The sequence below is a fragment of the Ursus arctos genome, unplaced genomic scaffold (genome assembly GCF_023065955.2).
Source record: "Ursus arctos isolate Adak ecotype North America unplaced genomic scaffold, UrsArc2.0 scaffold_1, whole genome shotgun sequence".
In the NCBI taxonomy this organism is placed as follows: Eukaryota; Metazoa; Chordata; class Mammalia; order Carnivora; family Ursidae; genus Ursus; species Ursus arctos.
The window spans coordinates 90,596,238-90,612,002 of record NW_026622763.1 but is presented as its reverse complement, the minus strand read 5'-3'; the positions used below and the strand labels follow the sequence as shown (position 1 = coordinate 90,612,002).

General features: G+C 50.4%; 1 protein-coding gene across 1 annotated transcript; it reads right to left on the bottom strand.

Moving 5' to 3' along the window:
* Nucleotides 1-782: 782 nt before the first annotated feature.
* CXCR2 (C-X-C motif chemokine receptor 2) lies at nucleotides 783-13,453 on the bottom strand. The gene is made up of 3 exons (XM_026491967.4): nucleotides 13,321-13,453; nucleotides 10,516-13,129; nucleotides 783-6,337 (listed from the first exon to the last, which is right to left on the bottom strand). Exon 3 carries the CDS (start codon nucleotides 6,310-6,312, stop codon nucleotides 5,242-5,244), a length of 1,071 nt encoding a protein of 356 aa, XP_026347752.1. The 5' UTR covers nucleotides 6,313-6,337; nucleotides 10,516-13,129; nucleotides 13,321-13,453; the 3' UTR covers nucleotides 783-5,241.
* Nucleotides 13,454-15,765: the final 2,312 nt, after the last annotated feature.

The window sequence follows — 15,765 nt, the reverse complement described above, 5'->3', positions numbered from 1 at the left end:
TTAACAGCTTTATTGCCCATCATTTACCTACTATAAAATTCACCTGCTTTAAGTATACCATGCAAGGATTTCTAGCAGTTTTACAGAGTTGTACAACTGTCACCACAATCCAGATTTAGAATTTTTCCATTGCCTAAAAGAAGCCTTGTGTCTGTCTGTAATCATTCCCCGCTCACCTCCCCAACCCTGCCACACACCTGCTCTCTGTCTCCGTAGATTTGCCTTTTTTGGACATTTTATGTCAGTGGAGTCATACGATATGTGGTCTTCAGTTCTGGATTTTTCCACTTAGCACCATGTTTTTGCCTGATGTTTATACCACTGCATCCAATGTGTTCCGTGGCCTGGCTATTCCCGCACAATTTATCGGACGCTTTCCCTCTTGTCGAGCATTCGGGCTGTTTCTAAGCTTTGAGTTTTAGCGATAAGGCTGTGACAAACATCCTGTACACGTTTGTCTGCCTATGTGGGTGTGTCTACAGGGCAGAGTTCCAGAAGCGTAACTCCTGGACCAGAAGGTACGTGCGCTAAAATAGATATTATCAAATTGCTTTCTCTCAAGGCTGTCCCTACTTACCCTGCTACAAGTCTGGGTGATAATATTGTCTTCTAATCTGGTAGGTTCTGACCCCAAAACTATAGGACGTAGAACCTTCTGCTTGGCCCCCTGCAGTGGCCCCTCCAAATGACCAGAGTTGTCTCTTTGTTCTTCTGATAACTTTCTTCATATTTTTTCCTTTATTTTAATAATTAAAAGCATAAAGATAGGTGAATAGGACACATACTACAGGTTGTAGAAAACTCATGATTATAGCTTTAAGAATAACAGTACACCGAATCCCAGGTAGCCGTAATCTAGGCAAGGAAAGAGAATATTACCGGTACTCTCAAAAGTCCCATTGTGTTCCTCCCTGATGGAGTCAAACTCTAAATAAACACTATCCAAACGTTGGAGGTGATCATTCTTTCTCTTTAAAGTCTGCACCTACGTTTGTGTGAAAGATTTGCAATGAGTCAGTTTAGTTACACTAGAATCATGTTTCATCAAGTTCCCGTCCTTTCTCGCCTATTTCCATGTCAGCATCAGCCAGCAGACACTTTCCGTGAGCTTTGCGAGGTGGAAAGTGGAGCAGGAGGTTTGTCCTTTTCACGCTCTGGAGGTCAGCGCCAGGCACCAGACACGGTTCTCTGCGGTCCTTAATTTGCTGGCCCTTCTCGTTCATGCACGGCGGCGCCCGAATCAGCCGCACCTCCGGCTCCTGAGCAACGTGTGTTCTGACCTTCCCGACGCAGGCGTCAGCATCTCCAGCAGGCCACTGGCACGTTGAACTTGGACGCCACGAGAGATGGGCGCAGGTTTCGGTCGTTCTGGCAGGTTCCAGCTCGTCCTCACTATTGTCTGCTTCATGGGATGTTTCCTTCTTGGCTCTCTGTCCTGCCACTGTCGGGTCCCAGCACCGGAAGCAGAGACCACAGCCTGGCCTAGACTATTTAACGAGCTCCGACAGCGGCAAACAGTCAAAGCCCTTTAACCAGTCTCTCCTCCAAGTGGTCCTGCTTTTCTGATGGAAGCCTGTGTGATGGAGCATGTGTCCTCAACAGACGCTTGTTTTGTCCGTCTCAGAATTTTGTGTCGGGTTCCAACTGTGTCTTTTTTTTTTAGGGAGAGAGAGTGTGCACATGTGTGGGTGTGTGAGCAGGGGTGGGGTGGGCAGAGGGAGAGGGAGAGCGTGGAGCCCATCGTGGGGCTCGATCACACATCCCCGAGATCATGACCTGAGCTGAAATCCAGGGTCGGACGCCCCACTGACTGAGCCACCCAGGAGCCCCCTCTGACTGTTTCTTTAACTGTCTTACCTACCAGCTCAGAATAGGGAAACCCCATTCAAGCCTGCTCCCAAACCGTGGCCCCAAGCCTCAGTTGGCCCCTGACTCTATCAGATGAGTGTAGGTGCTGAAGAAGGGGACCGGCCCTCCCTGTAGGAGTGGAATCTCTGAGAAGTTCCTATGTGTTTCCCCATCGATTTGTAAGGTGCCTGAAGTGTCACCACTAGAAAAGCGAAATATCTGAGAAAATGAACCGCACTAGGCATTTTTATTCCAGCCCTACTATTACCCAGCTTCGGGATCGTGATCCCGTTGCTTTGCTTGGGCCTGTTTCCTCACGTGTGTATTGCAAGGGTTGTCCGGGAGGGGCTCTAGGTCTCCTCTGGCTCTGCTATGGCAGGTGGCTGCTTTCCACGTGGGTCAACACGTGATGAGTTTCAAAGTGACATGCCACCTGGGGGTCCGTCTCCATATCCCCCAAGAGACCCTGGAGGCTGTCCCGATTTCGTGAACAAAGGGCGCCCATTCCTGCAGACAATGAGGAGGGACTGCGTCGAGGAAGACGTCATAAACTCAGGAGACAGAAACGAGAGGGAGGGTGTTCATGTGAGTAGGGGAATGTATCTCAGAGGCAGGAGGGGCCAGCTGAGACTGAGCAAGAGGATCTGGGCGGAAAGGAGCTGTGCCCTGACAGTGGGACTCAGGCCTGGAAACATCGGAGGGAGGAAAGACATCAACAACTCAAAGACAGGCCCTGGATTCGCCTCCTCCTGGTGATGGCTTGGTTGGTAGGTTATTTGTGCCAAGACGGTCTTTATGTGAGAGAGGGAGGGAGGGAGAGAATGAGAGAAAGAAAAATATGAACAGAGTTTACGTAAGTGCAGCTTCTCCTCTGCCTCGTTGCTCCTAGACTTTCTTTATCCTCTTACTTTCCTTGGAGAAACGTGCTTCCCGTAGCCCTTGTGAGAGGAGCAAAGGGCAGAGCCCCAGAATCGGCGTGACACTTGGTCTGGCCTCCTCCCGCTGACGATGATCTCAGGGAGCCATCTGGCCCATCCGCTCTGCCAGGTCAGAACACCACCGGTCCCTCCGGCAACCCGGGTGTGCCCTCGAGTAAATACACGTTCGCCTGCTGCATCAGAAGCTGTTCTGAAGGCTTGGCCGGAGCCGCGAAGTCAAGCTCGAACCTGTGCACAACGCCTGGTACAGAATGAGCTCGCAACAAGGGATTAGCGGGGCCGGATGAATCCTGTTTGCACTTGAGTCAGGAGTGGGACATCCCTGCCCCTTGAGCACCCCAGCTCAGAGGTTTGCTCCTGCCTCCTTGTCTAGCCACTGCAGCTATCTCTTCGATTTCGTGGTCAGAGAGTTGTTAACAGGAAGGGGATCGGAACCTGGTGCCGTTGGACTCCCCTTGCCGTCTCACTTCCTTAGTAGCTGCTCCGAGCCCAACCCCCTCCTTGTCAAAGCCCCTGAAGAGACCAGGCCTGTGCACATTCACACTGTCGTACCACTACCGCCACGTCCGTCTCCAGAAACTTTTCATCACCCCCAACTGCATTGTGTACCCATTAAACAATTACTTCCTATTTCCCTCTCCGCCCAGCCCCTGGTAACCACTGTCTTACTTCTTGTCTCTAGGAGCTTGACTATCGTAGGTACTTCCAATAAGTGGGATCATACACTATTGTTCTTTCACTTTGTATCATGTTTTCAGGGTTCACCCATGTTGTAGCATGTACCAGAATTTCATTGATTTTTAAGACTGAACGACATTCCATTGCATGTATATTCCACATTTTGTTTGTCCATCAGCCATTGATGGACACTGGGGGGTTGTCGTCTTTTGGCAATTGTGAATAAGGCTGCTATGAACATTAGTGTACAAACATCTGCTTGAGTCTCTGCTTTCAGTTCTTTTGGGTGTATGCTTAGACAGGGAATTGCTGGATCATATAGTAATGCTATGCTTCATCTTTCGAGGTGCTGTTTTCCACAGCGGCTACAAATTTTATATTTCCACCAATAATGCACAAGGATCCCACCGGTTTTTCTATATCATTGCTGACACTTGTTATTATCTGTCTTTGTTGTTGTTGTTGTTATTGTCGTTGAATTGTAGGAATTCTTTGTATATTGTGGAGTGTAAACTGAATAAAATAGGATTTAAAACTATTTTCTCCCATCCTGTGATTTCCCTTTCCACTCTGTGGACAGTGTCTTTTGATGCACAAAAGTTTTTAACTAGATGAAATCCCATTATCTATTTGTTCTTTCCTTGCCTGTGCTTTTGGGGTCGTATCCAAGGAATCATTGCCAAATGCAATGTTATAAAACTTCTCCTCTACATTTCTAATAAGGGTTTTATAGTTGAAGCTCTCATGTGTAGGTCTTTGATCCATTTGGAGTTAACTTTTGTGTATAGTGTAAGGAAAGGGACCAAGTTCGTTCCTGTGCGTGTGGATATCTGGTTTACCCAGCATCCTTTGCTGAACGACTGTCCTTCCCCATTGAATAGTCGTGGTGCCCATTGTTGAAATCATTGACCATTTATGCTTAGGTTTCTTTCTGGGCTCTTTATTGGCGTCCCTCCTTCTGCCTACGTGTGCTGAGCACACTTTTTGCCTCTTTGTCACATCGTATCCTACAACCATATTCAAAGATGAGAACCAAGGGTGTGTGTGCTCTCTCTCTTTTTTCAGTCAGGAATACTTCCCAGGAGTCCCTGGCCCCAGCAGACTTCCTCTTAAGCAATGGTGCGCTGAGGCCAGTTTGTACCTGCTTGTGAAAGCAGCTCATTACATTACCTGAAAACCCTTGAAATCACCATGGCGGGAGCATTCACACCAGGCAACGTGGTAACTGCTACAATCCGGACTTCTTTCCCCCAGGAGAGTGCTTTACCAGCACACTATTGCCCTGAAGTCTCACTAGTCAGAAGGGCATGACAGGGCCCCTCCTAGCTAAGGGAGTCTTCGAAAGTGGGTGTCTGTCCTTTCCAGCCTCTCTCCAGGGAGGTGGACTTTGCTGCCAAGCAAGAAAGGGAGAGTTGGGGCAGCAGCTCATGTCCTTTGCCACCAATGGCTGCCCATGGGAGGAACTTTCTGTAGTCACTTAAAAGAATGCCTTTTAAATGTCTTTAACTGCCTCAGAGAACAGAGTGCTGTGGGCTCAGTGGTAGGACGGACTGAGCTCCAGTAGCCGACATAGGAAGGATAGTAGGCGGTGGGGATCCAGGGCAGGCTTTCTAAACCACACAATGGGCCTGAGGAGGACGCAGCAACGTCCTGCAACCACGACCGGGGGCTGCCTGGACACAGAGACTGTCAACAGCCAGGGGACACGAGGCTCGGGACGGGACGGGACGCCGATGGCGAGGGAGGGGCCCTGAGGGGCTGCGGCAGGGCCGGGGGCTCAGAAGGTCGTGGAAGTGTTGGCTGAAGAAGAGCCAACAAAGGAAGGCCTGCCGTCCTTGGACAAGTACTCCTTGCTGATGAGCCCATGGAAGGCCATGATCTTGAGGAGTCCATGGCGGAACTTCTGGCCGATGAAGGCGTAGATGAAGGGATTGAGGCAGCTGTGGAGGAAGCCCAGAATCTCAGTGGCGTCCAGGGCCCGGCCAATGTCGTTGCGGCGCTCACAGGTCTCCTGGATCACCCGGAGCCTCATGAGGGTGTCTGCCACCAGCACCAGGTTGTAGGGCAGCCAGCAGAGCAGGAAGACGAGCACGACGGCGAAGATGACCCGCATGGCCCGGTGCTTCTGCCCCATGTGGGCCTCGAACAGCGTGCGCAGGGTGAGTCCGTAGCAGAACAGCATGACCGCCAGGGGCAGGAGGAAGCCAAAGGTCTGCGGCAGGGCCCGCATCACTATCCGCAGTTTCGTCGTGTTGGCTCCCATGTCCTCGTAGCAGACCGGGCTGGAGTAGGGAGGATTGATGGCCCTGCGGAAGACGAAGATGGGCAGGGACAGGATCAGGGACAGAGCCCAGATGCCTAAGCATATGAACTTGACCCAGTGCCGCTTCTGGGTCAGCGTGCGTGTGGCATGGACAATGGCCAGGTAGCGGTCCATGCTGATGCAGGCCAGCAGCAGGATGCTGCTATAGAAATTGACTTCCTTCAGGAGCGAGACCACCTTGCACAGGGCCGTGCCAAAGATCCAGCCCTTTGCCTTGGAGGCAGCCCAGATAGGCAAGGTCAGGGCGAAGAGCAGGTCAGCTATGGCCAGGTTCAGCAGGTAGACGTCGGTGACAGACTGGCTGAGCCGACTGTGTAAGACCACCAGGATCACGAGGGAGTTTCCCAGCATATTGAGAATGAAGACCAGGGCATAGATGACTACCACCACATACTTGTTGATTTCCAGAGATTCTGGCCTGCATGGGGCAGAGTTTGCTGGAATAAAGGGCAGGTCCGTGCTGTAACTGTAATTTTCACCGAAGAGATCTTCCAAGCTATAACTCTCCCAGTCAATATCTTCCATATTGGAGGCAAACTTAAATCCTGGCCTAGAGAAGAGAGATGAGAGTTACTGCCCAATAAGCTCTCCCCAGATTCTCACGTATTTGCCCATGAATCTCAGGATTCTCTGCCTTGGCTTGTATATTACATGGAAGCAACTTTCTCATTAGGAAATAGTCGTGGCTCTAAGTTATGAGCCACATTTAGTGATAAATGGCACATTACACAAAGCGTATGTTTCCCTCAAAGCCAGAGAGGTTCTGAGCACTTTCCATGACATCACCAACACCCCAAACATTGTTGAGACTTCCCTTCAAACAATCCCTACAGAACACGTCTCGGAGTCTTCAGTGGTGAGTATCTCTGGCTATTAGGCTGAGTTTAATGTCAGAAATATGAGGTGCCATTCAGTTCTTGATGTGGGGAATTAAGCAGGCAATCCAATTGGATTTGACCTCTAAAAAAGATGGAGGTTTGACTAGAAAGCTGAGGGAGGAACCCCTTTGTCCCACTTTCTGAAAGGCATTGAAAGAAGTGTGTGGGAAAATAGATTGAGAGGTAACAGCATACAGTTGCTGGATACTGGAGCTAGAAGAAAGTTTATTTACAGCCCAGCATTTTTCTCTCAGGATGCAGGAGACCTGCTGTGGGACTATTTGTGCTGTTTAAAAAATATATATATTAAAAATCCTAAGTGGATTTTTAATGGCTGACTGATTCTCCAAGTGGACGGAAATGTGATGGACTGTCTTGGGAGCTCTGAACAGCCATGTTCTGCCATGCAGAGGTAAGCAGAGAAAGCCAGCATGCCCCCAGCACAAGGAGAGGCAGCGGGAAGCAGAGAAGACAGGTGGAGACAGGTGGAGACACACTATCCTTGTTTTGGTGGCTTTTCAACTCTGGTGGGGATACTATCTGTCCTGCCAGTGAGTACCTTCATCCATCCCTGACTCCCCAGCACCCCCAGACTACATCCAGGTAAACCTGCTTCTGTTGTCTCTGCCCTTGTTATGGGGATAGCCCAAAGCCTGCTTCTGGGGGAAGCTGCAGTCCCTCTGAAATATTTACCCAGTTTTCAAAGAGGAAGTAAATGAAAGTAAACCAGCTCCCAAATGAGTTCCTTGTGAACCACGAGGCCTATCACCACTGTGCCATTTCTTTATAACAAGGTATGACCACCCTGGGACCATATGCAAGTCGGTAACCCACCTCAAAATGGAACCAGCATTAAAGAGAAAAACACAAAGTAACAAGGCTCCAGAATTACTTCAATACTCAATACGATCCTCATCATGAAACAAGAAGGACAGTAGCGCTGTTGACAAGGGTGTGGAGAATTGGACCCCTCATACATTGCTCCTGGGAATGTACGAATGGTGCGGCCACTTTGGAGAACAGTTTGGCAGTTGTTCAAAACGTTAAACATAGTTACCAATGACCCAGCAATTTCACTTCTAGGTATGTCCCCAAGAGAATTGAAAACCTGTGTCCACACGAAAACTTGTACACAAATGTTCACAGCAGCATAATAGCCAAAGAGTGGAAACAATCCAAATGTGCCTCAGCCGAGAACTGGAGAAACTAACGGAGGCATACACATACGATGGACGAGAAACTAACGGAGGCATACACATACGATGGACGAGAAACTAACGGAGGCATACACATACGATGGACGAGAAACTAACGGAGGCATACACATACGATGGACGAGAAACTAACGGAGGCATACACATACGATGGACTATCAGTCAACCAACAACAGGAACGAAGTACTGATATGTGCTATACTGCGGCTGAACCTTGAAAATGTGAAATGTCCAGAAGAGGCAAATCAGTAGAGACAGAAAGTAGATCAGTTTGGCAGGCGGTGGAGGGAGGGGTTTCTTTTCAGGCTGATGAAAGTGTCCAAGAATTAGACAGTGGTGAGGACTGTATAACTTCGTGCATATACTAAGAGCCACTAGTTGTACACTGGAAATGGGTGACTTTTGCAGTGTGGGAATTAGATCTCAAGTAGGAAAAAATTAACAAAGGGGGACACCCTTGAAAAGTAAGCACAAACGGTAAAACAAACCCCTCAACAACAAAACTCCTGAGCTTTTCTCGTTAGCAGACGGAAGTCTGTCACTGTCAGTCATATACAGCAAAGAAGAAAGCCAGGTAGGGTCAAGAGAAACTGGAAAAGTAATGCCCTTTCCCCTAGAGTGATGGAATTCTTAGTCTAGGTGATGGGGGCCAGTTAAGTCAGCTTCTTAGCCCATGGAGACCACAGATAAAGCAGACTCAATCATCCTGTGAACCTAGAAAGATCTGATGGCCGGGGTGGGGGGGCTCTCTAGCCAGGAGGATAAAGTCATAATGGGAAAGGCCACTGTACAACTCAGCCAGTGTTGTTGGCAAGACCTGTGACAAGTCACTAGTCCTGCAGTCCCATGGTCAAGAGGATGTTTATCCCAGGGTTATGTCCAATGAAGTTACAGGGTCAAGGGTGGGTCACCTCTGGGAACAGATGATCAGAGATACTCTCAAGGGAAGAAATGACCTAAGAGAAGGCCCAGTTTTGAGAGTGGGTGGAGAGCATGATGGGACAGAGAGCTAGTGTCCATAGAGAGGAGACCCCCTCATTTAGGAGCACTGACGGTGAGAAGGCAGGGCTGGGGTGGCGGCAGAAACTGCCCTATCAGGAGATAGCAGCAGCCAAGCGTACTTCTCTGAAGTCCTCATTCTGGATAATCCGGTGCTCAGCTGTGCAGGGGATGGGCTGGGGGTACACGGGTGAGCTCCTGCTCCCAGGCACGAAGGATCGGCTTGAGGGTCCAGGGGGAGACCCCGCAAGTCAGGACAGGAGGTGGAGAACTCGGGCAAGAGAAGCAAGCCAGGGCAGTGACCTCCAGCCCCTGGGGGGACAACACTTTGTGGATGTTTGCGGGTTTTCCAGTTTACCAATCTCTAGGGAGGATGGGTTGACAGTGAAAGGGACAGACTAAGGGAAGGGAGTTGACCTCTCTGAGGTCTGCTTTGTGCCTCCTAGGTACATGACCTCCTGGAGGGTTACAGGTGGATATGCTCAGCCCCCGTTTACAGGTGAGAAGACAGGCACAGACGGGCTCAGACACCAGCCCCTGGTCACAGAGCCTACAAATGCTGCCGCCAGGATTCCATGGAGGTGTGGACGGCTGCACGTGCTACTTACAGTGCACAGACCTGCTTCATTAAAAGAAACCAAACTGTACCTCATATATTAAATAAATTTGAAATACATTTGTAAGCTAAATTTTTGAGATCTCATGAAGTCAGGCTGTATACAGTTAACCCCTATTGCTTGATATTTTGTGCGTTGCTTTCTTATCTATTCTGCAGGCCCAGAATGCACGAAACAGCCTTTGCAGGAATGATAAATCAACCACGCTTGAACTAGCTGACTTCTACTGACCCCTTGGTCATGTTCTTGGTGAACAAGCGGGAGATTCCCTCTTTGAGTGCAATGGCCAGACCCTTAAAGCCTCACGGCCGTTCAGAAACTCTATGGATGGGATGATTCTTTTTTTTTTTTTTTAAAGATTTTATTTATTTATTTGACAGAGAGAGAGACAGCCAGCAAGAGAGGGAACACAAGCAGGGGGAGGGGAGGGAGAGAGGAAGAAGCAGGCTCCCAGTGGAAGAGCCCGACGTGGGGCTCGATCCCAGAACTCCGGGATCATGCCCTGAGCTAAAGGCAGACGCTTAACGACTGAGCCACCCAGAGGCCCCTGGATGGGATGATTCTAATTTATTTTATGAAAATGCTATACAACGGAGACATTTACAAGATCGCAAACATTGAAGGCCATCTTTTCAATAACAATAGAAAATTGTCATTTTAATACAGGTCTAGCATCCTTTCTCTCTATAAATACAATCCACACAAATTTGCATTCCATATAGGGGAGGAGGGGCTAGGCAACATCTGGCCCTTCCTTAGACCCAGTCCTAGCCAAAGCAGGAGAGCTGGCTGAGTCAGGAAGGGAGGGGCCAGGCAGAGAGTTGCCCTAAGTGGTTGTCAGAGAGAGGTGTAAGGAAGAGGGGCAGGGGCTCTCCCTTTGGGGATAGGGAGGCCTTAAGAGGAATGAAGCCCACCCCAGGGCAGGGAGAGATGTCTGGGGTCAACGGAGGCTGGGGGTCAAAGGGGACAGAGAACAGAGACATTCTGGAAGGTGAAAAGGGTGGGTGTTCCAAGACTTACCAGGAGTCTGGACCTTTCACCTGTAGGACCCGTCCAGGAGAGCAGATGTGCCTGACTGACCCGGCGGTGGTGGTGAGAAGAGAGTGGAGGAAGTGAGCGGTGGATTAGATTGGTCAATACTAGGGTGGAGTCCTGAGGCTGCTGGATGCTTTTGATAGCTTGAATAATTAATTCCCAGGTCAGCTCTTGGATCACGAGTCATTTTCTGAACTGGTAGAGTTTCATATTGGTAAGGGACCTGTGGTGTTTTCTAGCCAATCTTTCCATTTCACAGATGAGCAAACTGAGGCCCACACAGAGGCAGCGGTTTGCCCAGGATGGCCCGGATTGCTGTCATCTCTGCCCTGGTCTCAGCAGTCCCTGGCTTTCTCAGCTGCCTTGTCTGACTCTCCCCACACTCCAGCTGCCTCTGGCTGCCCCCTGCTCGGGAGCCAGCAGCCCTCCTGCTCTTGAACATCTCTCCCAGCTCAAAGGAGAGCAGCTCGTGAAGACGACAGAGATGGAACTTGAGCTTCTGGCGAGCCTGGACCCAAGGCCTCCTGTCCCCACCCCATTTACCCCTGGAGCCCTTAAAGCCTCATGGATTCCTTCTCCATGTCACATCCCTTCGAGAACCCCCACCCCCAAGCGGGGGCTCCACTCACTTCTCTTGTCTTTCACCTCCCTGTCCGACCATCTGCTCTGACCAGGAGCCCCCCGAGGGGCATTGCTCTTCTTTCTTGGCCTGTACACCTGGGATTGGGTCGGCAGTAGCTGCCGCCTTTGGAGCCCAGACCATCTGATTTGGAAAGAAAGCCTTTTGGAGAAAATTCGCATCTTATCCAAGTCCAAACACATTTTCGAAAGCAGTGTTGAGCGACACTAAGAATGTATCTTTGTCACATTTGCCACTGATTACAGTGGAAGGGATAAATACAGGCAGAACAGCGAACACTAACTCACGGCTCCCTCCCAAGCCCCCGCCCCAGCAAACCGTGCCTCCAGCCCCTTCACTACGCCTCTTGCTCCCTGCGTCCCAGGGTGCTCGAAGCCTGCAACAAACTTGCCTACCCCTGGGAAAGAACCTTTGAGTCCAACTGTTTAGCAAATATTCTTTGTCACTTCTGTCTTTCCCATGCTGGAGATGAAGGCAGTGACTCCTGGCCAGGCGATGCTAAAACCAGGCAGAGGCTTGTTACACACGGAGAGAGGCACAGGAAAGAGCGGTTAAGGAGTCAGCGAGCCAAGCAGTTCGGGGCCAGTGACTTTCCCTTTCCGACGCTCGGTTGGCTCAGCTATAAAATGAGGCCAATGATAACATCTAACTCGTCGGTCGTGCTAAGGATCAAATGAGGGATGACCCGTGAAGCACTTAAGACGTACAATAAGCATGGTGTTGGCGTTCGTTGTGGTGATCTTCATTTCTGGAGCAGTTCATCGGCTAGTGTCGTGATGTCTGTCCCCCTACACCCCCCAAGGAAGGGAAAGCAGCAGGTCCGCTTTCCAGGCTGACTTTGATGGATATCTTCACTGGCTCCGGCCTGGATAACAATAGTCACATTAACGGTAATGTTGAGTGCCTACTAGGGTCCAGCTTCTGGAAAAAGTATTTTTCAGAATTCGTACATTTAGGGGTGCCTGGCTGGCTCAGTGGGGGGAGCATGCAACTCTTGATCTTGGGGTCGTGAGTTTGAGCCCCACAGTGGGTGTAGAGATTCCTTAAAAATAAAATCTTGAAAAAAAAAAAAGAATTTGTACATATTGAATCCTCACAACAAAGCCGTGAAGTATACACTTTCTGAATGAGGAAACCGGACTCTGGGAGTTAAGCAACTTCATCAGAGTGACACAGGGAACTGGGTTTTAAACAGTTTTTAAGAACTGTTTTACCTGACCTCAAATCCTGTGTTCTGTCCCCTGTAACAAGGGGGCTGGATCTTAGCCTCTGCTGTCTGAGCTCGGTTAGGAACCTCTCTGTCCCAGACAATGGAATAAAAAGGTGTAGAAAGGGGAGCCCAGATTTGTCATTTCCCCACCGGCTCACTTCTTGATTTTCATTAGATTGATTTCATTTCCCGGGAACCCACCACCTGCATACGGATGGTGGGGTGACTAAAGAACCGGCTGGTCCCGCTGTTGATGGTAAGGATGAGCTCGGGCAAGTCGACTCTCTCCGGGCCTTGATGCGGTCTGTTGGAAAGTGAGGCGATTGTTCTAGATCTGATATGAGATGATATGGTAGCCACTTGACATATGTAGCTACTTAAATTTAGTTGAAATGGAACGAAAACTGTAGTTCCTCAGTCATACCGGCCGGCTTTCAAGGGTTCAAGGGCCATATGTGAGGAGTGGCTACCATATTGGACGGTGCAGAGAGAGAACACTCCAGGGACTGCAGAAAGTTCTTTCGTGCCATGCTGTCTAGGTGAAGACTTCGTTCTCTTTAGCTCTACGTTTCTGTAGTCCAACACGTCGGTTCTCAGGGGGCTCAGAGAGGAGACTGACGTTCCATCAGACACGAGCCCTAACACCGAACAGCTCACTTACCTGCTATTTGCCGCGACAGCTGCTGTTGTGGTTGGAGCGGCCACGGATACCTCCTCTGTGACTCGGGGCTTGGGAGCAGTCAGCACTGCTGAGCAGAAAAAAAGCGAAGCAGACTTTATAACGAAATGTCCGACCTGGGGTTGCCAGGGTGAACTCCAGGAGGCCCACCAGGGGAGGCATCCTCTCAGAGGAGCGGTGAGGTCTGTCCTGGGACTCTGACTCCAGGCCAAGGATCCGCCTGGAGAGTCTGTGATGAGCACTGGGGATTTGCACACCTACCTGTCTGAGGGCTTCTGGAGGAGCCTGCCAGTCTGAGGGTGGAGGTGTGGCTGGTCCACCTGTCTCTGAGCATTTCAAACCTGCACCTCCTTCTTTACAAGGAAGATGCAGGCAACCCCAGTCCCCGGGGAACGGACTTGCCTGCACTTGTTGCACACTTTCTTCCTTCCTTCTAGGGGAAGCGTGAGAAGTGTCCCTCCTTCTCTTTCCGGTGAATTCCTGCCCTGGCTGTGGGACACCCTGCCTCTCACATCCTCTAGGGTCCTGCCTCCTGGCTCTTCTGCCCCATCTGCAATCTCTTTCCATGAGCTTGCTCACGTCTCTCTCCCCCTCCCTCTGCTGTAGGACCCCTCCAGCTCCTACGCCCCCAGCGCCCTCCTCACGGCTGGACTTCTAGAGAAAGTGCTGCTTCCACACCCCCTCCTCTTGTTCACCGCTCAGCCCTCTGGAGCCAGCTCCCTTCCCGCCGCTCTGCGGAGACAGCTCTTGCCAACATTACCAATGACAGCACCTAAGTCGAACTGGAAGGACTCCTTTCCATCCTTAGATTCACACATATCTTGTGTCCATCTTTCCAGACCTTCCCCCCCATGCATAGACAGACATGTTTTCCTTCCTTTTCCCCCTAAAACATATGACATTGACCTAGTTACATCATTCTGCACCTTAGCATGCTGTCCTGGGTGTGCACAGAGCCCCGTCTTACTCTTTCCACTGACAACAGACCAGTCCATGGTGCGGAGCCTTCGTGATTGACCTGATGGTTACCTTATGGTTGAATATTTAAGTCTTACTATGAGCATCTTTGGATGTAGGTCTTTGGGAACTTGTATGATTGTTTGTGTAGCTTGAGTGTAATTTTGCCGGGTCATATCTGTGCACATTTACATTTTGATAAGGTCGTACCAGCTTATGGTGACTACGGTCACGGAGGTGAGCACGGCATAATGTACAGAGTTGTCGAGTCACTCTGTTGTATACCTGAAACTAATATAACATTGTGTATCAACTATGCTTCGATAGACAAAAAGACTGTACCAATTTATTCTCGCATTGGCCGTTCATAGAAGGGCCTGCTGCCCTATCTACTCATGCTATCTCATGTTTGTCAATTATGTTAAAATATTTTCTCCCAGCCTGCTGTATGCCTTGTCACTGTGTTTATGGTGAAATGGTTATTGTTCAAGTCTCATATGACCTCGGCAGCATGTATTCCCACTGACCTCATTCTTTTCTTATGTCTCCTGAACTTAGTCTCCTTTTGTGGCTTTAGTTCTCCATTCACTTCTCAAATCTGGAGGTTCCTTGGGGCTCTGCATTGGTGCTCTTCTCTCCCTGCCCTCCCCAGGCCAGCCCACCTGCTCCCTTGGCTTCAGCCACCACCCAGTAAATACCAGGGTGTCCCACACCTTCAGCGCCCGACCGGCTTCCTAAACTTCTCTCTGCAGCTCACACTCCTCACGCAGCCGCCTCTTGACCTTTCCCCTGAGGTCCCACAGGTGCTACAAGCTCAGCAGGTAGAAACCTGTCTCTTGGAATTCTGGCCCCACCCTCCCAGCCGGGCCTCCCGCCAACGGGAAACGGCCTGCCCCTGGCACGCCCCTTGCGCGAGGCTATCTGTTTAGCATCCCTCTTGATTATCTCCTCCTCACCATCTTCAGGGACTGCGTTAGGCAACCCTTCACTCTCTCACGCCTGAACTACTGCAACGCGCCTGCAGGAGCATGGATTCCGGAGCTGGACGGCAGACCTTGGGCAAGTCATTCAGTCTCACGGGGCCTCAGTTTCATCATCTGTAAAATGGGGCTAGTGAAGCACCTACTGCATAGTGTTGTCCTGTGAATTAAATGCGTCTATATTTAAAGATTTTTTATTTGAGAGAGACAAAGGGAGAGAGTGGGCATGAGCTGGGGGGGCGGGGAGAGGGTGAGTCTAACTCATCTCTGCCTCAAGTCTTTCCCCCTCAGACCATCCTCCACTCTGCTCCCAGAACAATCTTCCCGAAGTGTGAATTCGGTCGTGTACTTTTCCTTTTAAAACCCTTGGAGGACCTGCATGGTCCTCGGGTGGAGTCAGTCTCCTGACCTGGGCGCCTGGTGCCTCTTCCTCTGACCTTGTGTACCTACCCAGCCTTGTTCCAGAAGGCCCCCCCCCAACCTCTCAACTACAACCACAGCGAACTGCGTGCAGAGCTGTTTGGTTCCCCCCGCAGAGCCTGGCATGCATTTCCCTTCCCCTTAGAATGCTCTTCCCTACCCTCTTGGTCTGGCCAGCTCTCCTTTTTCCTTTAAGATTCAGCGCGGTCCTGACCTCCAGGGATGGCAGCCCTCTCTCTGTGCGGTGTGTCCGCGCCCCGGGGCTTATCTCTATCAGGGCTTCAGTTACTCCGGGGATTTGTAATCAGCTCGGCAGCTCCCTCCTCGCCACTGTGAGGTTCTTAAAAGG